The 23,757-nt window shown below is 46.7% G+C and overlaps 2 protein-coding genes across 3 annotated transcripts; both read right to left on the reverse strand.

The window, feature by feature from the left end:
* Nucleotides 1-524: 524 nt before the first annotated feature.
* Nucleotides 525-8,352, reverse strand: LOC124057918 (ras-related protein Rab-14-like). The gene is made up of 8 exons (XM_046386599.1): nucleotides 8,176-8,352; nucleotides 7,635-7,693; nucleotides 5,638-5,691; nucleotides 5,173-5,350; nucleotides 4,978-5,044; nucleotides 4,649-4,736; nucleotides 4,210-4,240; nucleotides 525-4,080 (listed from the first exon to the last, which is right to left on the reverse strand). The coding sequence occupies exons 2-8, from the start codon at nucleotides 7,684-7,686 to the stop codon at nucleotides 3,903-3,905; spliced, it is 648 nt and encodes a 215-aa protein (XP_046242555.1). The 5' UTR covers nucleotides 7,687-7,693; nucleotides 8,176-8,352; the 3' UTR covers nucleotides 525-3,902.
* Nucleotides 8,353-8,495: 143 nt separating this feature from the next.
* si:dkey-220o5.5 (actin filament-associated protein 1-like 2) lies at nucleotides 8,496-21,846 on the reverse strand. Of its 2 annotated transcripts, none has more exons than XM_046386568.1 (16): nucleotides 21,513-21,846; nucleotides 17,424-17,558; nucleotides 16,713-16,790; nucleotides 16,346-16,404; nucleotides 13,941-14,052; nucleotides 13,632-13,852; nucleotides 12,750-12,929; nucleotides 11,880-11,966; nucleotides 11,658-11,727; nucleotides 11,332-11,579; nucleotides 11,141-11,250; nucleotides 10,666-10,783; nucleotides 10,430-10,517; nucleotides 10,163-10,329; nucleotides 9,931-10,041; nucleotides 8,496-9,337 (listed from the first exon to the last, which is right to left on the reverse strand). In XM_046386568.1, the coding sequence occupies exons 1-16, from the start codon at nucleotides 21,592-21,594 to the stop codon at nucleotides 9,311-9,313; spliced, it is 1,893 nt and encodes a 630-aa protein (XP_046242524.1). In that variant the 5' UTR covers nucleotides 21,595-21,846; the 3' UTR covers nucleotides 8,496-9,310. The 2 variants fall into 2 exon arrangements, with proteins under 2 accessions (XP_046242524.1, XP_046242522.1); XM_046386566.1 differs by having other exon boundaries at nucleotides 16,346-16,407; nucleotides 21,513-21,843.
* Nucleotides 21,847-23,757: the final 1,911 nt, after the last annotated feature.

The following is a 23,757-nucleotide window of genomic DNA, read 5'->3' on the forward strand; positions in this document are numbered from 1 at the left end:
AGGAAGTCGACCAGGTAACCCATGATGGCCATCATGGAGGAGTCGACCATACCTGAAGGGAAACCACACAGGTGTCATCAACTGATACAACACAACCCGTTTGTCTCCAGCAGGTCACCTACAAACACCTGCAGTATCTGAGGTCCATCTGCAGCGCCCCTGGTGGCTGGCTGCAGTACAGCTCATAAGCTCCTCCCCCTACATGTTAGCAGATGGGACTTGAGCCAAGCTAAAAACTCAATGTACACATTAAATAAATTCTTCCCAAAGTTGGTTTCTGTCATTTTAGGATGTTCTTATCACACTGATGTTTGTTCAAGTGTTTTCCAATTGGTTTGGTTTTAATGAGTTATTTGATGCTATAAAAAGAAGCTGAAACATCATGATTGACAGCTGAGCGCAGCCCCTGATTGGCTCAGACGGGTGTGGTGGGCGGGAACTTAACGCTGAAGCTTGTAGTGTACCCGCTTCCCTCGGTGGTGAGTTCACAGCCGCTCAGACAAACCTGATGCAGTCATCAGAGTATATACAGTATGTATACTTTATTTACAAATAACTGAATCCTCAAGGTCATACAATGAAAAGTACAGCTGCAGTAAAACATGACAGATTTAGAATATAAATAGTCAAAGAATCATGAGAAGCAGGTTTGTTATTTCAGCAGACAGAAAATCAACAGAAAGACAAAACAATAAAATATACAGATGATGTCAGAGCCAGTGGGCGGGGTTTACACCAGACCTCCGTCACATCCTGTCCCTCCGTCCTGCCGTCAGAGCGCCTCCTTCTGACCGCTCATCAAACACACTGAATCGTTTAAGTAGCTAAGAACTGCTCTCTTTACTGGTATAAAAAGACATTTAGCTGCTCGCTTTCCTTACAGACGGTCTTGCTGTCCTCCTGGATCCCTGATCACAAACAAAAACCAGAGCGAGCATCTTTAAACACTGCAGCAACAGTCCTGACTCCTCTGCTGTAATCTGATTATATTTCCTGTAACTGCTTGCGTTTTGTTTTGGCGAGGGAAGCTTAAGGCAGCGGTCACAACCTCACGAGTTTGTCTTCTGACAGTCAATCCGGCGGCTTCTCGTCGTGACCGTTCGGTTCCCAGAAACTTCACATCTTTCAGATTAAAACTGATTAAGCGTTCAAGAGGAAATCTTTCATTAGCGGATGCAGCGTGCAGGTTATTAAAAGATGAAAAGCAATGAGAAATGCAGAGTTTGTTGTGATTTTTTTTTAAGCTGAGGGAGGAGCTTCACCCATGACTCATCACAGCTGACGAAGGCTGCTGTCCACCAATCAGAGGACAGCGAAGAGCGAGACCACACTGATCACGCCCCATTCAGACAGAAGTGGACTCAGTCTGCACCGACGTGGTCCAGGACTCCTCTGGCTTCAACAGCCCCAACACTTGTGTTTTGACTGGTTATGTACACAGGATGCGGGCCAGACTCGCCACCAGAACAGAACCTGAACCGCGGCCTCGCGGTGCGGACGGGCGAATCGCGGTGAGCCGCTGTGTGTTTTAACATGTGCACATCTGTTGGCTCGTTTTGGTTTTTCTCCTTTAGGGAACACAAAATGAATCAATAGAGCTTCAAAATATTTTAAGAGAAAAATAAAAGCAGATCTAAGTTCAGCAGAGCTACATTATCTGCTCGGCGCTGAGACGCTTCTTCAGGAGCAAAGTTTACGGACCAGTCCAGTCGGGACTGGGAGGACACCAAGTTTAATTTTATATTTTAGCTGATGGCTGACTGCACAGGAAGCTTGAAAGCACTTGAGGATATCACGACGCGAGACATTTCGAGTCGAACTGGATCGCACTACGACATTTCACCGGGTGGGACGAGTCCTTCTGCACAGTCAAAATGTTTCTGTGGGACAACAAGCCAAGTCATTTGTCTCTGATCTTTCAGCTGAACAATAATCAGTTTAGTTTAAGACGCGTGACGCCTTCAAAGCACCACAACAGTTTAGCTGTAATGACCCAGAAATCACATTCAAGTAAAGTAAAGTGTTATCTCAAGCTAAAACTATGAGAAAGGAATAAATTAAAACAATCTGCCTCACTTCCACTTTTATTCCCCCTTTAAATCAGAGGGATTCAGGAGATGGCCACTAGGGGGAGCTGTGACAATGAAGAATGCACTGTGTGTGTGTGTGTGTGTGTTAGAAAAAAAAAAAAACATTACCAAGACAAACTGAACTAAAATCTATCCTGAACTGATCCACTGAGGGACCAACATTGTTGTTCAGGTGTGTAATTTTGTCTTCGTCGTCACCTTCGTCCACCAGGTGTTTGATCTCTCCACAGAAGAATCGATGTTCATTCAGTTAAAATCAGTTAAAAAGGCAAAGCGTGGAGGACACAGACGGTGGGTTTGGTTTACTGGCTGAAGTTGGGGATCCTGTCTATGAATGTGTCGGTTTATTAGTGGTTTTCGAGGGTCCGGGTAACCGAGACCTGCCTCAGGACCCTAACAAAACTGGGTCCGGTTAATAATCGGTTTAATCTGGATGGACGGGGTCTTAGTGTCCTCAGCTACTTTTATTTAAAATTAATTTCAGTGGTTTCAGGTCCAAACTGCCGGAGCCACGAAGACCCTGACTGTGTGTTAATGCTGATCATCCAAACTGGTGTGTGCATGTTTGTCTTCATGTGAGCTCAGATCCTCACTGCGAGTCCTCCTTCCACCCGGGACTAAAGGGACACTCCAGTGACTTAGACATGGCTGGACAACACAAAATGCAAACTTTAATGCTTTAAGGACGTCCATAAAGTCGGGGAACTTGCAGGTGACTGATCGAAACCGAGGCAGCGGAGGCTGAGATATCCAGCCTTTAAAACGGGTCGGATGTCAAAACCCTTTCGAGAGTAAAATGATCCTCATGTGTAAAATCAGTGAAGTGCCCCTTTAATCTGCATCTGTACCATGAAGTAAAATGACATCATTAGCCCCAGGAGTGAACGCAGCTGGACCAACCTGTCGATCTCACATCAGATGACAGCATTAAAGCGTCTTCTGATCCACATTAGTGACAGGTGGTCCGGGTCAGGAGGGGTCCCAGAGGACAGTTCAGACGTCCAGGCCGCTCTGTGTTGGATCTCTGAATTTTAAAGACTTTTCCAACTCAAAAACAAATGGCAGAAGATCACAGGAACATGAAACCAAAGTCCGACTGTAAATCCAAGAGTGAGTGTCATAAGTGGGCACAGGCTGATCTGGATTAGAGCTAAATCTGACCCTACGGTCCAGATTTGAGGATTTGGAGAGGAGGTGGCGCTCGGCTAAGAATTTCCAAATTTGAATCCTGCACCTTTATTTGTCTATGGCTGTTTTGCATTCTGGATGAAGGAAGTCCCAAATCCAGACAGGAGCTCCAGACCTGGAACAGCTGGGGTCGGGACCGTAGTCCCAAATCTTGGTTAAGGTCTTTCTGCTCCTGGGGGAACTCACTGGACCCCCCTGGGCTTAGAACAGTCCAGACTGGCCCAGTCCAAGCCTGGCTCATGTGTGCCTGAATACGAGCTGAAGGCTGGACTGTGACCAGGATGTGAGCCAGCGTGATCCTGGTGCGGCTCAGGGACTCGTTTGGTGCTGATGCGGGATTTGCTCAGCACTGATTCAGATTTGATGCAGAGGTGGCACATGGTGGTCTTGGTGGTCGCAGGTGGTCCAGGACTCAGTTGAAAGGGTCCTGATTTATCCAAAGTGGGTAAGTGACTGACTGGGTGGAGGATGTTTGAATCTTGTCTTGGGAAGTGAACTGGGGTCCGCGTTCCATGTAATCCAACTAAATCCTATTTGATGCATGTTGGTGCCTGGTGGAGAGGGGATCTCTGTGCACGTGTCCGTCCGTCCGTCCGTCCATGGGTCTGCAGTTCCTGTCTGTGGTTAGCAGCTGCAGCCTTCTTTGGCTGGCTGGCTGTCGGCGTTGAGACGGCCTCCCTGCGGCGCAGACGGTTTGTGTTGGACTCCCGACTCAGCGGCGTTCAGGTCCAGGCTGCCATCTTGGATGTTCTGGTAAATCCTCTTTGCTGCTTCCAAGAAGGCCTCCTCCACGTTCTCCCCTCTGAGGTCAAAGATTAAGACACAACGGAGAAGACACTTCTCAGTCCTCAACATCACTTGACTGTGTGTACCTGTGTCCCAGGTGTGTGTGTGTGTGTGTGTGTGTGCGCGTGCGTGCGTGCATGCTTACGTCTTAGCGCTGGCCTCTAGAAACAGCAAACCTGATCAACGACAGGAAGTGAAGATCACAGTAAATCTGATGTCCTGTTTCCAGATCCTGTTTTCATGTGAACATTTTACTCTCACATCTCTCTCTCTCTCTCTCTCTCACACACACACACACACACACACACACACACACACACACACACACACTCACGTCTGTCCCATAATGTCAGCCCTGCTGGTGAGGACAGAACTCGACTGTCTCTGGATGGTTACTCAACAGCAGTTTGTTTTTTATTCTATTATTGTTTTTAAACGTAACCTTGTTAAATATTTTTATATTCTTTTCTACTTTGGATTTCTTGTCTTGTGCTGCTGGATGCTGAATTTCTCTCAGGGTCAATAAAGTATTGATCTGCCTGTCTCACACTCACACAGACAGACACACACACACACACACTCACCGTTCTCCTCAGCAAACTGTTTGGCCTCCTCATACGTCACGTCTCTCTGAGCCTCCAGGTCGGCCTTGTTCCCGATCAGGATGATCACCTGGAGACACACACACACACACACACACACACACACACACACACACACACACACACACACACACACACACACACAGGTGAGAAATTAAACTGGATGCGGTGTCACTTGAGTCACTTTGCAGTCAAATTATTTAAATATCAACCAATTATTTACTGAAAATGTGTAAAAGTTTTGTCTCAGACGTCTGCGTCTCCCTGAACAAAACGTGTGTGTGTGTGCGTACGCGTGTGTGCGAGCTCACCGTGTTTGGGTTGGTCAGGTTCCTGGCGTCTGTCAACCAGCTGCTCAGGTGATTGTAGGTGCTCCTCCTGAACACAAACAGGAAATCATGAGACAAAAACCAGTCAAATTAAAAGTCTTTTTATCTTCACATCAACTCCTCCACCAGGTTACTGAGAACCAACCAACAAAGAGTCCCCCCTCCGCCCGTCACTACCTGGTGATGTCGTACACCATGAGGGCCCCGGCCGCCCCTCTGTAATAGGACCTGGTGACGGCCCTGAAACGCTCCTGACCAGCTGTGTCCCAGATCTGCAGCTTCACCTTCTGACCGTGGACCTCCATGATCCTCGTCCCAAACTCCACCCCAATGGTGTGAGGACAGTCCGCCATGACTGTGCATGCGTGCGTGCGCACACACACACACACACACACACACACACACACACACACACACTGCTGTTACCATCTCAGGCTTTACAAACGTCCTCTCAGTCAGTCTCTACTGTACGTACTGCATGTGTGTGCATGTGAACATGAACAACTCGTGTCAGCACATGAGTGTGTTTTCAGTCGTGATGTTTTCTGTTTGGGGTCTGGAGGCGAGAGGACGGGGAGCTTCACTGACAAAAAAAGCATTAAAGGAGAAGCGATGAGGAGGAGGAAGATGAAGAAGACTCACATTTTTTCTCTGTGAACTGGTGCAGCAGGCAAGACTTGCCGACTCCCATATCACCTGGAGGAGGAGGAGACGTGAGGTCAGAGGTCACAACGAGAATCAGGACATGACACGAAACAGAGACGAGAAGTGAGAGAAGCTGCTGGTTTCCTGTTTCCTGATTGGACATCCCAAAAACTGTTTAAAATCAAACAGCAGCTTCACTTCAAATGACTCCAGCTCTGATTCTGGGAACTCAGCTTTTCCTCTCAATGTGGTGGAGGATGGAATTAAGTGGTGTTAACTCCTACAGCACCCACAAGCCTCAGCTGCTGTTGCCCTGTCGATCCCAAACTGATCCAGAATCAGTGAGTCAACTCATTTAACTGCTGAATGTTTTCTCCACAATCTAGAGATGTTGACTTAACGTTTTCACTTCCTCATACCTGAGCTTCTGTGTCGGCTGATACTGAACGTGACACCAGAATGTTTGAAAATAAACATTTTATTCTCACTGATATGCTCCTGAGCGTGTGTGGATGTGACAGAACTGTGATTGGACTCAGGTTGACCCGTTTGTAAAACATGAACAAATACAAACAGAGAGCAAAGGCCACGCAGCCTTCACAGTCAGCCTTCACCGAGTCCTGACTGGCGTCACTGTTCACCAAAAACCTGAGACTGAACGTTTCCTCAAGTCTTCAGTTCTGATGTCCACAGGCTTTTGGGGAGATGTTCTAACACAGCTGTTCATCTCCTGCTCAACAGCTTCATGTTGAACTTGAAGACAGTTTGTTATTCGTCCCACCTGAACAAATTAAATTCTCCAGTTGAGAGACCCACACCTGCGTGGACGTTTCACTGCATGTCCACCAGCCCCTGCGGACTCGACTGCCTTTTAAATTACATTGAGCAGTGTGAGCTTTCCATCTGGTTTCTCGTTTCTTGTTAATGTTGTTAATTTTTACACCCCAACCAATCCACAGGTCAAAACTTTGATCCCCACATCAGCAGAGTCTGGATGCCTGGATGAAGCCCTCACACCTCGCTGCTCTGCAGGGCCCAACGTGCGAGCTCACAGCCGCCGCCGGTCCACAATCACAGTCTGGTCGTCTGAGGGATGTTTCAAGTCTCTCAAAATCAATTTCCAGAGAAGTGGCTTAAGCAAATGGCTGTCCGGAAGGTAGAAAATCAATTTAAAAACTGGTGATGTGATTTAGAAAATGGTGCCGGTGAAGTGCAGCAGCCTGTGCTGACTCTGGCAAAATATGGAAGAGCTCAACCATTAAAACACAGTATGAGTGCAGTACAACTGAAGTATTTCTACTGACTTCACTCATTTACCTGACAGCTTTATCTACTTCAAAAGTTTAAGATTTTTGACACACAAAACACAAAGAGCTTAGAAAATATGTTTTGTGTACAAATGAAGCGGTTTAAGCAAAAACAGTTGAAACGATGACTGCTGGTTGGATTGAACAAACACTGAAGGTGTCACATTTCTCACCATTTTTACCAGTTTGACAAACCAAACCATCAGTGGATTCACGGAGAAAATAATCAGCAGATGAATCAAAGTGAACAGAATCATCAGCTGCAGTCAAAATGAGCTCCGGCTCAACCAACTCCAACAGGAAACTCCTGCAGGAGTCACAGTCAGCTGATCTGAGGTCAGACAGGACACTGTCCTGTGTCAGGACAACAGACACTTCACTGTGGTGCAGAGTGCCTTTACTTTAAATACTTCGGGAATATTTCCCTAAAGTATTTTACTTTATACTACCTCTCAGAGTAGCTTTATAATGTGCTTTAAGTACTTTTACTCATGTCACGGATCTGAATTCCTCATCACTGCTGCTGTGTTTCACTTGTAACCACACCACAGCCAGAAGAACCACTCCTTGGTTTGTAAGTGGGCCATTTAGTGTTGAGCTGAGCCTCAGTCACAGTCACGTTTTGTTATGTGTCCACTGTGGGGCCTTCTTCAGTCTCAGAGTGATAAATCAGCCGCTCTCACTCACCGATGATGATGTACTTGAAGATGTAGGAGTAGTTGTAAGGCGCGGCTGTCATCTTGATGCTGTTAGGGGAGAACATGAACAGAGGCCTGATTTAAACAAGGCTTTAACAGCGCTTCAGTTCTAGCAGAGAGTCCACACCTTGTCCGAAATGAGTCTGTGTATGTTTACTCCGTCTGTGGTGAAACAACCACAACCGAAACCGTTTAGCTGACCAACAAACAAAAGGAAGCAGCCGGCTAAGCTAACCTGCAGCTAAGCTAAATGCAGAGCTCAGCTTTAGTGTGAGGCGTTAAGCACCGTGACAGTCATGCCGGGTGAAAGCAGCCATACCTAAGAGAATTAAACACAAGCAAGTGACTTCCTTCTCCAAGAAAACCTCTCAATTCCGTGTGTTAGCTTAGCTCTGAAGCTAACCGGCTAATAGCTGCACTTCTGCCTACGCCTTGCTAACAGCAGGAGGCCACTTTCGCCAGGATTCACAACGGAAACCATAAATTATGTAACAGACAGACAGAGTGCGCTAGAAATCCTGCTGTCTTACCTTCGGTCCGGGCGTCTATCTAACCTGTAAACCCGACTCAACTGTTGATTACACTGGCAGTAATCTTTGTTAGCTGGTTAGCCCGGTGATCCGTCAGGGAACCTTCCTCCTCTTCCGCGATTCTTCTTCTCCAACGAGAACAGGGAAAACACCGCGAGACTTACGGGTGTCTACTGGCAGCTAGTGGACGAGAGGAGGGTGGGGGATTCATAAACTTCCCAGTGGCGTATGAAATCATTATCATCCAACAATATTTCCTCCGCCCTGCTTGTATCTCTGCTGCAGTTTCAAACTTCACGAGGAAAAACAGAAACAAGATGTATGTATGAATGTTTTTAATATTACAGTATCATTTGACAGATCAGTGTTTAGTCAAACAAATGAATCTCATACAAAAAGAAATCATATAAACGAGTGAATGTCATGGTAATAAGATAAGTCACTTCAGCCGTACAGTAACATAGTGAGAACAGGTAGTCATTCAGTTATTACACAGAGCACGTGGGCTTAAACAGGCTAAGAATAACCAACTGCATGAAATTCACAGCAACAACAACAAGAAGTCATCACTGTGAACACAGCGACGAGTTTAACACAAACCGAGCTCATCGCACAGCATCCAACCGTCCACCAGCAACAGGAAGTACAGTGGATTCACAGGACAGACAGGAAGGGGACGGACTCTCTGCATCACTGTGACGGACAAAATATTGTTTACTGACATATAAAAGCCTTTAACTGGGTGTTAAGAAAGAGTGTGAGAGTGCTTCTGTGTGTGTGTGTGTGTTCAGTCTGTAGAAACAGTTGTGTTCACACGGACTCAGGCGTGTTCACGTGACAGACTTTGGGCCACAGGCCGTCCAGCGCCAGGTGTGAACGCAGTGTCTGATATGGGCTGCGGTGCTTGGGACAGCCAATCAAAAGCTTCGTGCAGTGAACAAAGGCGGGTTCTGTGCTACGTCAGAGCCGTGAACTGAATATGCTGAGCAGCCACGGAGGCGACGCAGACTCTTTCAGTTGGAAACAACCGGTCAGGGTTTGTCACGTTAGGTTAAATCCACAGCGGACCTCGGGAGAGTCGGCAGCTGAGAGGACTGGAGTTTGTCGACGGGATGTGACGATTGGACGGCTGGTGTCAAGCTGCAGCTTTGGTCTCCCACTCCTGAGTGAACACACACACAGCAGTCAGTAACTCCTACAGAAAAGACCTCAGCTGGTTGAAGAACCACTTAGCACCTCCTGAAGGTCTGGGCTTTGCTGACCTCCAGAGGTTTACCTTCTCACGGGGTCAAAGGGCAAAGTTCTCCTGTCAGTGATGCTGACTGTGTGCAAAGTTGAAGCTGACTGCAAAGTTTCAACTTACTCTGTTGACATGTTAGCAAGCTAACCAAAATTCTAAACAAGCTAACCTGTGTTAACTTTAGTATTTTAATGCTAAAAGGCTAAATGTACCACATGTGAAGCAGCGTATGACAGTCTTTGGACTGAATGTTGACGTGATGGACGTGTGCTGGTTGATTTTCCTACAAATGATGTGAAATCAGTAAATCACATGTGAACTGTATTTAATAGTCTGTAAGCTAAAGGAACAGTTCACCCAAAAGTCACTCAAAAAGCCCCCAGATTCTTCAGCTGTTTGAGTGTGAGGCTTCAGAGATGTTTTGAGGACTGAGAAACTCGACCCGACTCTCGGCCAGCGCAGGGCTGAGGACACGAGGGCCGAGTCTAACATCGGTGCTTGTGTGTGACTCTGACCTTCCTCCTCTGGAAAACCTTTCCATGTTCGATGAACAGCGCTGATGGAGCTCGTCTTAGAGAGTTTTTAGCTGAGGCCGTCCGTCGCAGCAGAGGGTTCAGGAAGCCCGCCTGGACCAGCAGAGACCAGCAGAGACCAGCAGAGACCAGCAGAGACCGGACAGCAGTCAGACAGTCAGCGTGGCTCAGTAATAATGCGGTGCACTCACACAGAACTGCCTGTTGTTCTCACCTGAGCGCGCTCAGTGCAGACGGCCAGCGACTGCCTGAAAGAGGTGCGTTTGTTTTGCTTCCCAGCAGACGCCAGGTTGATCTCTGACCCCGCCCTCAGCTGCACCATCCTCTTCCCGGTCAGCTCCAGCTTCTGAACGCCTCGCTCCACATCCACCGACTTCCTGTCTGAAACGCACAAAATGTCTTCTGTCAGGGTTGTTTTTGGCTTTTGAAAAGAAATAATTCAACATATCAGAGCAGAGTTTATTTCTGAGATGAGGCTCACTGTGTTTGGTGAAGATGGTGTTGCTGTAGGTCACCGAGTCTTTGGACGACACCGAGCTGCAGCGAACTGAATCCTGAGAGTCATGAAGCTGAAATAATCACATACAGAAAAGACAAACACAAACTTAGTTATGACTGATAGTGAAATTACACCTGAATTAACTGCATGGAGTTTACATTCTACAGTTTTAATTCAGTAAACGATCTAAAGTGAAAGAGTTCTTCCTCCATCACCACCTTGTGCTCCAGTGTGGAGGTGTTGGAGTAGATGGGCTGCTCTCGGCCTGCTAAACTCAGATGGAAAGGGTCATCCATGTAGGTGTTGGAGGTGGGAAACTTCCGAATCTGCAGCCCACTGAGACGGGACAACAACAGAACAAAATCACCACAGAAGAAGAAGGAAAAACAAGAACTGGCCTGAACTGGTTCCATGTTTGGACCTTCTAATGCGATCGGTTGATGATAATTCATGAACTTTTAATATTTTTTGCAAGAGATATAAATCTCATAATCTCAGAAGCATTCAGATCATTTCAATAAAAGTATTAATACTGCACTGTGGACAAGTATTAAGGTGAAATGTTACGTAGGTAACAATGGGTTAAGTATAACCAGGAAAATGTACTCCCAGTCCTGTGCGGGACTTGGTGGCCTCACTGGACCTTTAAAGTATTCACAGTGAAGGTGAAGCAGATACAACACACTTTCTCACCTGAGAGCTCCACCTGTGTGCTCATGAGTGCTGTTGTCATGGTGACTGTGACTGGCAGCTGCGTCCTGCAGCAGCTTTAGCCATCTGTCCTTTTCATCCGGACTGCTGACCTGAGGGACGGACGGACACGTGAAAACAGACCGAACCCCAAGTGAATTCAATGATTTGCGTCTGCTGACACGTGAGCTCACCTCCAGCACAGCCACCTGGTCACCGAGCATGCTCAGTGTGATCCTGTAGGAGTGGTCGGTGTCGGGTCCGGCTCTGACCTCACACCCTCGGAGCTGGACGGTGTACTGAGGCGACCGCTGCTCCTTCACCCGCCCTGCCTCCTCCTCCTCCTCCTCCTCCTCCTCCTGTCCGAACATGTTGAGCAAACCGGCCTCCACCTGACACAGTAAACTCTGCCACTGACAGTTCATCAGCACACTCAGGAAACCTGTCAGCAAAGCACACCTGAGGTCAGAGGTCACATGACTAACATGACATCAGACTGAACTGTCCCTGACATCAGTACCTTTGTGTCTGTGGAGGCTGCACCGAGCTGAAGGAGTCTCCTCCTCAGAGTCAGTCTGGACCGTACTGGACTACAGAAACATCACATGTGACCTCAGTCCAACCTCATGTTGTTCATACATTCACTTTTTATCACCTGTTCTGCGTTGTTACAGATCAGGACACACATTATATCTACACACGCATGTGTGTGTGTGTTAGAGAGAGTGTGTGTGTGTCTCACCCTGCAGGACGACGGCTGATCTGATCTGATGAGAGACAACGAGCTCTGAGTCTCCACCTCACCTCCAACGCTCACCTCCTGTATCACCTGCACACACAGACATGTACAGTACACCTGGCTTACGCCCGGCTGACACCCAGTTCACACCCTGTTTACAACTGGTTTACATCTGGTTCACACCTGGTTTGATTTCAGTTTACACCTGGTTCACATCTGAAGTACTCACACTGTGTAAAGGTAGTTAGCACACAAAACAATCAAAACAAATAAATGATGATATAAAATTATTGATTATAGATTATTAATTGATGTAAATTCAGCCATTTCCCAGACAGATGAGCCCCACGTTTACCAGATGCAACATTAAAGTGATGAATACAGTAATCATCTCTTCCTGTCAGCTGGTCTCTTCAGGCGTCCCCTCAGCAAATCATCTGCCTCCACCTCGTCCTGTCCTCTGTGTCCTCCTCCCTCACACCAGTGACCTTCATGTCCTCCTTCACTACATCCATAAACTTCCTCTTTGGTCTTCCTTTGACCAACACTGTCCCTCCTCTGAACATGTCCAGACCACCTCAGCCTGGCCTCTCTAACTTCTAAGTTAACAGATGTGAGCACTTATTCCACCACTAAATGTTGCTGTTCACTGATGTCCCAATGTGCATGCATGGGTCTGCTGGTTGAGTTTAACTTTACTGTAAACTTCATAAACTGATCACTTGTTTTCAGTAAAATCTGATGTAAATAAAGCTGTCATGTAGTGAAGTGAGAAGTACAACATTTCTCTCTGAGGTGCAGTAGAAATACTTGAATTGAGTATGAGTGGGTAAAGTTTGTACTTAAAAAACAGCATGTTGAGGTGCTGCTGACCTTCTTCCATTCGTCGGCCTGCTGGAAGGTGCTGTATCCCAGGACCAGAGTCTCGGAGCCCAGTGGAACCAGTTTGAGTTGGTGCTGGATCTTCCTGTTGCACTTTGACTTGTAGACCAGCTGACAGCCGCGGAGGCTCAGCTCCAGCTGAGGCAGGAGGTCCTGAGCACACTTATAACACTGTGTGAGAGCAGAGAGGAGGTCAGGAAGACCACCGAGCAGAGCAGCATATTATCATCAGCTGTGATGGTGGCAGGTGGTGGTGCAGCCTCCACCTGTTAACTTCTCCACTAGAATCAGACTTTCCACCTTGACTGTTTTACAGAACCTTTTTGTTTTTTATTGAACCATTACTTTGGCTGAGCAGTGATCCATTCTGCAATTAAGTTGTTAAAGATATATCAGCTCATCAATCATTATTATTATTATTTCGATTATTATTGTAATTCTTATTCCACTGTTGACTGGCTCCTGCTGTGGATCTTCACGGTCTCTTGATGACAGATCTGCCCTCTGGACCAGATTTACACAATCAACATGTACTCTGCAGTAACTGGTCCACCTCTTTGGTCAGAGTTATCACATCTGTTGTACTATAAAAACTCTAAAAACACTGCAATACTGCAGTTTGGCATTGCTGTGCTTTCTGCCACAGAAACACGGTGAACTATGAGGCGACGGCTGGCTTACAAAAACTGCATTTTGTTATGGATTCTCCCCAGTTCATTTGAATGAACTGACATTTTGGTGATTCGGTTTGTTTTATGATAAAAACAGCTAAACTATCTTAGCAACAGACGAGTCAGACCACCCACAGGAGACCCAGGAGACCCAGCAGAACCTTCACCCCCTTCAGTTAGCACTCAGTTTGTCTCCCCTCACCAGCAGCACGTCGTTCCTGATGATGAACAGCTGTTTGGTCCACTGTCCGAGCCACTTCCTCCTCCACAGGTACCCGCAGAGGCGGGACTCGGGGGCGGGTCTTAGGCAGGGCTGGGAGGCGCTCCACTGGATGTAGTGAGCTCTGTCCTTCACAGGTTCCTCCTCATCGTCTTCATCCTCTCCGTACGACTCGTAATGACTGCTGTCTGACTCCACCTTCTCTGAGGGGACAACGAAGACATTTATGTTAACAATCAGTTTTTACATCATGTTGTGTGTGTGTGTGTGTGTGTGTGTGTGTGCGTGTACCAGCGTTGGACATGGTTGTGTCAGCCATGTAGGGTTCTGCCTCCTCGTAGGTATCTTCATCATCATCATCACCGCCCAGACCTCCTGGGGGGAGAGGCGGCACTGCAGGGCCCTGGATATGACATCACAGGAAGAGGGGGAACTCGCTGTATCAGTTCATTAAGTCGGATGCATACACACACACAGAAGTGCTCAGATACAAGTGAATCTTCAGGTCTCAAACTGGTGTTTAAATGAAACCGTGTGGGTGGACCTGATTGAGACTGAGACTGAAGAAGCTGGGAACCACTTGGACCAACACAACACACTAGTTTGTTGACCAGAGTCTCAGACTCCATTTAGTTGCATCCGCATCGCGAAAATGATCTCAGTTCTGCTTTGCGCTCCTACCTCAGATGAGGTACAAGAGCAGCCTCAAGATGATGAAAGAAAGATGAAAGATTAAAGTGACATATCTTGTCATTGGAGGGAACTCACTCCAACGAAATTCGTGCTCTGCATTTAACCCACCCAAGTGACGTGCACACACACACAGCAAACCCGGGGCAGTGGGCGACCGCGTGCAGCGCCCGGGGAGCAGTGGGGGTTAGGTACCTTGCTCAAGGGTACCTCAGCCACGGGGAATCGAACCAGCGATCCACCGGTTACGGGTCCGATACCCTAACCGCTGATCCACGACTGCCCAAGTGATGTAAGCGCCCAGTGATTGGTCCAGACGAAAGTGTGTGTGTGTTGAATGGTCAAACATATAAGTCACTGCAGCACCATCAAGCAGCAGAAACTCAGAAACAAAACTCAGATTAATGTGCTTCAAACTGCTGCATGTCAAATCACCCACCGGCTTTCGCTCCGACTGGCTGTGCGAGTACAAGCAGAATAAAGGACCAGACTTTTGTTTTCTTTTCACCATCCACTGACCTAAACAACTTAGTTACTGTTGTAACCATGACGACGAGGGTGGGCTGAACTTAACACATTCGTTCACTCAAGTCGAACCACCACATCAGTCGAGTTGTTTTTGTGCCTAAACCCAACCAAAGCTTCACCACAGCAATCAGTTTCTGTGTGTCTCTCTGGAGGAAACGGACTGAACCACAGCCTGCCAGTGAACGCAACATCATGTCTGTAAATGAGCCACACATGAGACGAAATCCCAGGAGATGATTTTAGTGTGTTTGTGTGTGCGTCTGTGTGTTCTGTCGATCCATCACGTAGACCAGATGCTAATCGGCCGCCATCAGTGACCACTTCCTCCCTCTGCAGAGCTCTCAGCCAATAGGACGACAGATAGAGGGGAGATGGCCTCAAATGTAAACACTGAACATCCTGTCACTCCCTCAAACACACACACACACACACACACACAGTCATGTTTCCATCACTTTTGGGGACATTACATAGACTTCCATTCATTTCCGGTAGGCTTAGCCACCACCTGACCATAACAATAAACATTACTTACCTTAACGTAATCCTAACCTCAGCCTAACCTTAAAGCAACTCTTCACCGTAATATTTAACCATTTAAGTAAGGCAGGTCCTCACAATGTGACTGTAAACAGATTTTTGTCCTCACAACTACAGGAATACACACACACACACACACACACAGAAAGCATGCATCTCCTCCCAAACCTCATGAGGACTCGGTCTGTCATTACTGACCCACATCACAAACCTCCGCCTCCTCCGCCTCCTCCGCCTCCTCCGCCTGTTCCTGTTATCTTAAAAAAGCCTTTTTTTCTTCCTCCACCACTTTTCTTTAACCTCATGAGGAGCCATCATGAGGTCAAGACGTGAAGGAGACACCAGAGTGCACAAACAACAGCGTAAAGAGAACGTGAATCAGCTGAAAGGTCACTCGCCAGACGCAGGTATTCACACCCAGTCAAAGTACTAAGGTACTAATACCACACTGTAAAAATACTCCACTTCAAGCCAAAGTCCTGCAACTAACAACTACAAAGCAACCAATTTAAAGTGCCAGAAGAATGCAGTGAAGTGAAAAGTACTCTGAGTGGAGTGGAAATACAAAGTGGCATGAAAAGACTCACTGTGTACTTTAGTGTAGTACTTGTAGTACTGTGTTTTTGCTGACAGCTGAAGGAAGGTCTGCAGCACCTTTCAGTCACTTTTAGAGCAGCAATTTTTATTTTGTTTTCAGCAGTTCTCCAAATCAGACAGAACATAAACACGTTCAAGCTAATTAAGCTTTACTTGAGTATTTCTGTTCTTTTGTTACTTTATCTTCCTACTGCATTACATCATCACAGAGTCACAGTTTGCAGTTTTACCACAGAACCCCTCTGAATACAGGACTTGTGTAGAAGATGTGCGTACTGCACTAATGGAGCCTATCCCAGCATGCACTGGGAGAGAAGTGTTGAATGCCCGTGTTGACTCACCCCGTTTCTCAGCCGCACAGATGAGTCCTGCTTCGAGACCAGCTCAGAGGACCCGCCAGCTTCTGGACAGACAGAGACGTTAGCTTTCAGTCAGTTCACACACAACACTGGAGACACGATTCAGTTTCTGTCCAAAACACGTCAATGTCGTCTTCGTCAAACCTCCAAAGGACTCGCACTGAGGAGCCACAGTGAAAGCTTTTACAGCTTGTGTCACAGTTTTCTACCACGTCTTTCTTGGACTCTGCTGGTTAAGTATCTGCCCCATGTCCTGAGGCCGTCCTCAGCAGTGTCTCGCCCTGATGTGATGCTAAACCCCTTCCCCTCTGTCTCCCATGTGATGACTGTGAATGCAGCTCAGTCTTACCTGTTCCAGGTGTGTCTATCTGCTCGTTGCTAGGAGACAGAGATGGACAGCTCATGATCATGTACTCAGCATCTTCCACTGGAAACACAACAAAGGCAGAGCTGAGGCTAATCGCTTCACCAGCTGAACTGCTGTCAGATCCTACGGCTCAGTGACGTTCGCTCTCTGACTGTCGTGTCGGCTGCTTTCACCTGTCAGCTGTTCCCGAGTCCTCATTCAACCCGAGAGGTTTACCTCAACTTCCTTCAGCGCTGACACTTCACCATCACTCAGCGCTTCTTTACTTCAGTGCTAACTTCTCTCAGGAACTGCCTCATAACCACCACTTCAACTTCTTTCAGGATTTCAACCTTTGCAAGTCTAGTCTAGTCCTAATCCTGGGACCAGTAGTCCCAGTCTAGCCTTAATCCTGAGACCAGTAGTCCTAGTCTAGTCCTAGTCCTGGGACCAGTAGTCCTAGTCTAGTCCTAATCCTGGGACCAGTAGTCCCAGTCTAGTCTTAATCCTGAGACCAGTAGTCCTAGTCTAGTCCTAATCCTGGGACCAGTAGTCCTAGTCTAGTCTTAATCCTGAGACCAGTAGTCCTAGACTAGTCCTAATCCTGGGACCAGTAGTCCCAGTCTAGTCTTAATCCTGGGACCAGTAGTCCCAGTCTAGTCTTAATCCTGGGACCAGTAGTCCCAGTATCAGTAATAGTACAGGTGATATTACCAGGAGTATCGTTTGTTTGCAGTTTGGACAGCAGCTCTGAGATGGATTTCTTCTGAGCCTGAGCGATGTAACTCAGGTTCTCTGAGTCCAGGACAGACAGGAAGGACTGCAGGTCCCAGATCAGCTTGGCCAGCACTAAAGACAGACAGACAGGTGATTAGACAGGTGAACAGGCAGGCAGGCAGGTGAACAGTTGGACCCACAGTGTGTTTGTCCTCATTAACAGGTTGACAGACTTTATCTCAGTCTGACTGAGTCATCGTTTTGCAGACTGTTGACAGAAGCACTGAGTCATGTCTGATTTCAGTTTCTACCAGAGACTCTTAGCTTGGCTGATGCGGTCAGGTGTTGTCCACAGGGTTTGACCGAGGAGAGAATTTGCTCCTCCTTCTTTTAAAACCTTCCTAAAATCATGTTGAGGCAGTAAAACAACACGGGAGATTAATCAAGAAGCAAATCAACGAACAAAATACACCAATAAAGTAAAAAGAATGAAGAACAGTTTCATTTAGAGGAAACGCCCACACTGGAACCTGACAGTCTTTATCTTAATGTTGTCTTTGAGTAAATAAATAAAAAGTACAATATAATCTCCTGTTATTTTCAAGGCAGCCTGCTAAATGTTACACACCAAACGTGCTGTCAACACTATTTTAACATTGTTTTAAAGCTTCACGTGCGGCTCAGCGTTTAGCATGTGGACGTCTACGTGCTGGAAAGCTAACATGATTCATATTTGTTGAAAAGCAGCTGATTTTTGGACACGTTATTCACTGCTTTAAAAATGTCTCAGACTGAGACTTTGTCCTCATCCATAGGGGAGGGACAAGCTGGAGGTCCAGTTTGTGGTCAGCAGGTTGATAAAACGTGAAGTCACACACTTTGAGACGCTTGTCTGTACGTGCAGGACGTCCATCAGGACTAGTGTCTCCAGATAACTTTAAACTGTCTGTTTGAATCAGAGCTGATCAGGTCATTCGTTCTGTTAATGGGAGACAGAAAAAGTCCCGGACGTTGAAAAGTTTCCCAGGACGTGTCCTTCACACGTTAACTGATGTGACAGGACACAGCGATAAGCTGCTGGCTGCTGCTAATGATTAACACGCAGTGAAGACTGAGTGTGTGTCCCTGTTCAAACATTCGTCTGTCCTGGAAAATAACCGGACTGTCTCCTGTCCTCCTGTCCTCCTGTCCTCTGTCTCTGCTCTGCCACAGTTTCACCCCGATGCCGATGTAGAACTGCAAACCTGGTTCTTCAACCTTCCGTTTAATCTGGGGGGGTTTAATCCACGAGGCTTCTTCAGGTTCTGGTAACCAGGGTCTAGAAGTCCTTTTGATGGTTGGAACCAGATCAGGTGGTCAGTGATGAGGTTCGGGGAACATGTAGTTGGTTCTTCTGAAGCTGTGAGAAGTTCTGAGGTTCTAATGGACCTCCAGAGCATCTTCACTGGCTACAACCAACAAAGGGACTTCTAGATCCTGGTTCATGACCACCAGAACCCCTAAGCAAACTTTAGAAGCGCTTGGCTGTTTTCTGTTTCTGCCGGAGAAGTTTAACTGAACTGATCTCCAAACAGTCTGAGTTATCTTGAGAAGGAGGGGAAAATGTAAGAAATGCAGAGAAAAGCCCTCGAGACAGACGCCGATTGTCTCTGAGGTCCATTCAGACGGACAGAGTGAGTCCATTCACGCCGCGAGCTGAGTGGGAGACGAAGGTTAAATGTTTCTGATTAGCTCCTCTCTGCTGACTTTAAGGATCCTACAGCCCTGCTTATCAGCCCGCTGCTGCTTTAAACACGGAGCTGCACATGCCTCACACGCCTACAACACGCCAACCACGACACGCCAACCACAGAGCGCGTCTGTCCGCGGAGAAGACACCTCAGAGAAAACACTGCTACGCCACTTTGTGTTGCTGAACGCTGCTTATCTGACCATCAATGTTACTTCCTGTCTCTGGCTTTGATGCTGCAGAACACACACACACACACACACACACACACAGTGAAGGACGTCCACTGTCCATGTGAATGAGGGACAGATAAACAGACAAATGGACGGTCACCAAACAAACACAACCAAATCCTCCAGCAGCCGAGCGACGAGACGTCCGCCTCTCTGCATCCTGTGGCCGTGAGGACGAGCTGATTGGCTGCTTTTCTGTCTAACGCACGTATTAACTAACAAATGAACCAAACAACCAAACAAACAAAAAACAAACAAACAGCTCAGTAATGCCTAAATAACAAACAAACTTGTGTGATAAGTAAAATACTCTCAGCATATTAACTGGTATCAGTACTGTAGACAAGTGAACATGTGTGTGTGTGTGTGTGTGTGTGTGTGTGTGTGTGTGTGTGTGAGTGCTGGTGTGTGTGCTTGTGTGTGTGTATGTGTGTGTGTGTGTGTGTGTGAGTGCTGGTGTGTGTGCGTGAGTGCTTGTGCATGTGTGTGTGTATGTGTGTGTGTGAGTGCTTGTGCATGTGTGTGTGTATGTGTGTGTGTGAGTGCTTGTGCATGTGTGTGTGTATGTGTGTGTGTGAGTGCTGGTGTGTGAGTGTGTGTGTGAGTGCTGGTGTGTGTGCGTGAGTGCTTGTGCATGTGTGTGAGTGCTGGTGTGTGTGTGTGAGTGCTTGTGCATGTGTGTGTGTATGTGTGTGTGTGAGTGCTTGTGCATGTGTGTGTGTATGTGTGTGTGTGAGTGCTGGTGTGTGAGTGTGTGTGTGAGTGCTGGTGTGTGTGCGTGAGTGCTTGTGCATGTGTGTGTGTGTGTGTGTGTGCTGCAGGGTGTGGAGCAGCTCTCTCTTTCATCCTCTGGCTGTAAACACAGGGCAGCAGAAACACTGACATTACTGAGCTGCTGGTTCCTCAGATTGAATTGACTTCAGTCGTCCAATCAGACGGAAGCCCCGCCCACCTCACCACGACGTGGTGCACATGGAGCGAGGGAGCCTGAAGCCACAAAAAGTTTCTAACACCACAAAAGTAAAACACAAGCTGTTAATGTTAGCAGCTGACAGTTAGCATAGCATCAGCTCAGTACGGTTTAGGTTTTATTTTAAGTAAAAATCAAAAAAAGAAGTTAAGGCCGACGTTGTTGTTAGCTTCAGCCTGTCAGAAGAAGCAGGACAGACAAAACTACCAAATTCACTCCCAAACTGGAAGTAAGAAGAAGTTACCACGTAGAAAAAACCTAAAACACGAGTTAGTCAGAGCGAAGTGAAAGAAAAATGCTAACTTGTCAGATTAAAGTAGTCTTTTATGGAATATAAATGAACTTGTTGCAGTAACCTGATCAGGAACCTAATCAGCTGGATTATGAAAATATAACCTAACCTGAATACTTTTGGATGACTTCAGAATCAAACATTAATATATTAAATACAAAAATATTTCACTTTATACTAAAATAAAAGAAATGGATGCAGCCACAAAAATATTTTTTTCAGTGCAGATGAAATTCATTGGTGAGACTTTGTTCACACAGTGTGAATGTAAACAGCGTGTTAGCTCGTCTCCTGGGGGCAGCAGGGGGAGGAAGTGATGATGATGATGATGATGATGATGATGATGATGGAGGAGGAGGACAGACGGCTGTTTCCGATTGTTGTGCTGCTGTGGTTAACATACCATCAGTGTGATAAAGAAGAGGAATTTATGACATCAACAGGTTTGGTCTCCTGATTTAACATTTGGTGTGTGTGTGTGTGTGTGTGTGTGTGTGTAGGAGGTTCTCAACACACTGAATACACACACGATGAACTCATAAACACAGTGAAAGTTCTGACTCGTGACAGATAGTGTATATTAATCAATAAAAATGTCTTCATATGCGTATAAACATACATCAGGGTTTATATGGGTGTAAAAGCAGATGTGAAATTTTCTTCATGTGGAAATTCAAACCCATACGTTAAAATATTTAATCACATGTAAACTAAAGCGTCACTCACACGCGACAAAACACGTTTGTTCTGCGTTTTTTCATTCATACTCCATGTTTGATGTTCTGGACTGTCATAAACACACAGCGTGACATCACACTGAGCTCGTCTCACACGGGTTGTGCAGTTAAAGTGAACACAGTACCTTTCTGTTTGTCCATGTCGGTCTGTTGTCTCAGCAGCTGCTGGTCCTCAGTCTCATGTCTCCGCTGAAGAGTCCAAAGCATGAAACAGACAGAGAAATGGACGTTTTGCTGCCCGGTGGAGTCCGTCTCTCTGCTGTGTGTGAAGCAGCTCCAGCTCTGATGGTGCAGTCCTGCCCTCACGAGGGAGGAGACACAGGACGGAGGACAACTCCCACCAGAGGGACAGACAGAGAGTGAAAAACAACGTCCTCACCGCTTCAAATTTGTCTTTAATTAGAAGTCTGGAGAGGTTCAACATTTTTCTTCATGTTCTGACTCAAAGCAGCAGTGAACATCCTGTGTGTGTGTGTGTGTGTGTGTGCGTGCGTGCGTGTGTGTGGTGTGTGTGTGTGTGTGTGTGTGTGTGTGTGTGTGTGTGTGTGTTCTTCTCTTCTTCCCCCCTTCACCCAGCCGACTATCAGCAGGATGGTTCTCCCTTGTGAGTCGGGTCCTGCTCAGGGTTTCTTCCTGTTAAAAGGGACTTTTCCTTGCCACTGTCTGCTTGCTCGGGGGTTCAGGCTCTGGGTCTCTGGAAAGCACCTGGAGACAGTTTTGATTGTATAAAGTGCTATATAAATAAAATTGAATTGAACTGAACTCATGTTGTTGGTTTGGTTTGCTCACGAGGTTCGGTGACAATAAGGAAAATGTGGAATAAGAGCAGACTGAGCCTTCACAACTGACAGACTAAAAGGGGAGGACACACATCGATGTTAGGTTTGCTGTTTTCTCTTTTTATCGCTGAGACATCCTGTCTAACACAGTCACAGAGTGCAGTCAGTGAACGCCTCACGGCGGCTGTGACAGCCGCTGACAGAAACGCCGACACGGTCTCCTCAAAGCAAATAGAAACACTCTTTATTGTAACTCCTGGCTAATCGTTCACATCACCATTCATCTGTTACATCACCTGCATCCACATATGAAAACAACAACAACAATAACAACTTTATTGTCATTCAGTGGTTCAGTATGTACAGCAGCAGGGAGACTTCACACAGGTGAGCCGCCGCCAACGAGTCCTCTGACCCCGACTGACCCCACATGACCTCAGTGTGACCTCACTCACCTGTGTCCAGTGAGCACCTGAACCCAGGAACTGCCAGCGTCATTACATAAATAATATTATAAATCAGTTCAATTAAAGGTCAAATAAAAATATGACATCATCATCATCCTGACATCATGTTTGCGGCAGTTAAAATATGGAACATGTTGACGGTGACACGCCTCTGTGAAGTCGACCTGCGCGTTCAAATAAATCGCTAAAAAAAGAAGAAAAACACTTTAAATATACAAAAAGAAAGGGAAAAAAAGTGGAACAATCTTTGTGTCATCATGGTGTTAGTCACAGCAACCCACTTCCTGTTTCTAACTACACACAACCAATCAGAACAAAGCGTGAATCCTGTCAGTATCATCAAACAGCGTCAGAATCATTCCTAAAAAGAAGAAAGAATAAAGGAAATCATCTCAACATAAAGTGACCGATGCTCACTCACACAACAGATCTCACATCTTCAGCCCGTGTTTTCCCAGCGTTTTCTTCCCCACAGATACAGGAAGCATGTGGCGGCGAGGCAGACATGGTGGCGTGTGATGCAGGACGCGGCGACGGTGATTCTGGTGTTCGCAGTGAGAGTGAATTCATTCTGAGATACGTTCAAACCTCACGCTGAGGTCTGAATTTGAAGGTGCTGCGAGTCACATTAATACAAAGACAACAGAGCGAGTGAACCACGCGGCCGAACGTTTGCGGCTGGCGGGTTCGTCCTCCCGTCCATCCGTCTGTGCTGGCAACACAAAATGATCTCCACACGTGTGGGAGAACATTTTCTTTGGTCAAAAAATGAACATAAGGTCACAAGCTAACGCAGTGATGCCAGAGGGCGAACTCCAGCGGCTGCCGACGCGCTCAAGTGAGAAGCAAAGATGGACGCCAAGCAGCAGAATTGGGGCAAACAAAAGGCTGTCGGCGTGGACAGGAAGCCGTCGGTTTCAGTCGCTGTACCTGCATTAATGTGACTCGTTAACACCTGAAACGCTGCACCTTTAATTCGTCGGTTTCATTTGTCCTGCGGCAGACTCAGATTATGTGTGTTTGTAGAGACACGATGATGATGATGATGATGATGATGACGATGATGATATTAACACTGTTTAGATATATTAACTCTGTGTGCTAAAGCCTTTACAGATGTGTGC

Source organism: Scatophagus argus, chromosome 4, assembly GCF_020382885.2.
Source record: "Scatophagus argus isolate fScaArg1 chromosome 4, fScaArg1.pri, whole genome shotgun sequence".
Taxonomy (NCBI): domain Eukaryota; kingdom Metazoa; phylum Chordata; class Actinopteri; family Scatophagidae; genus Scatophagus; species Scatophagus argus.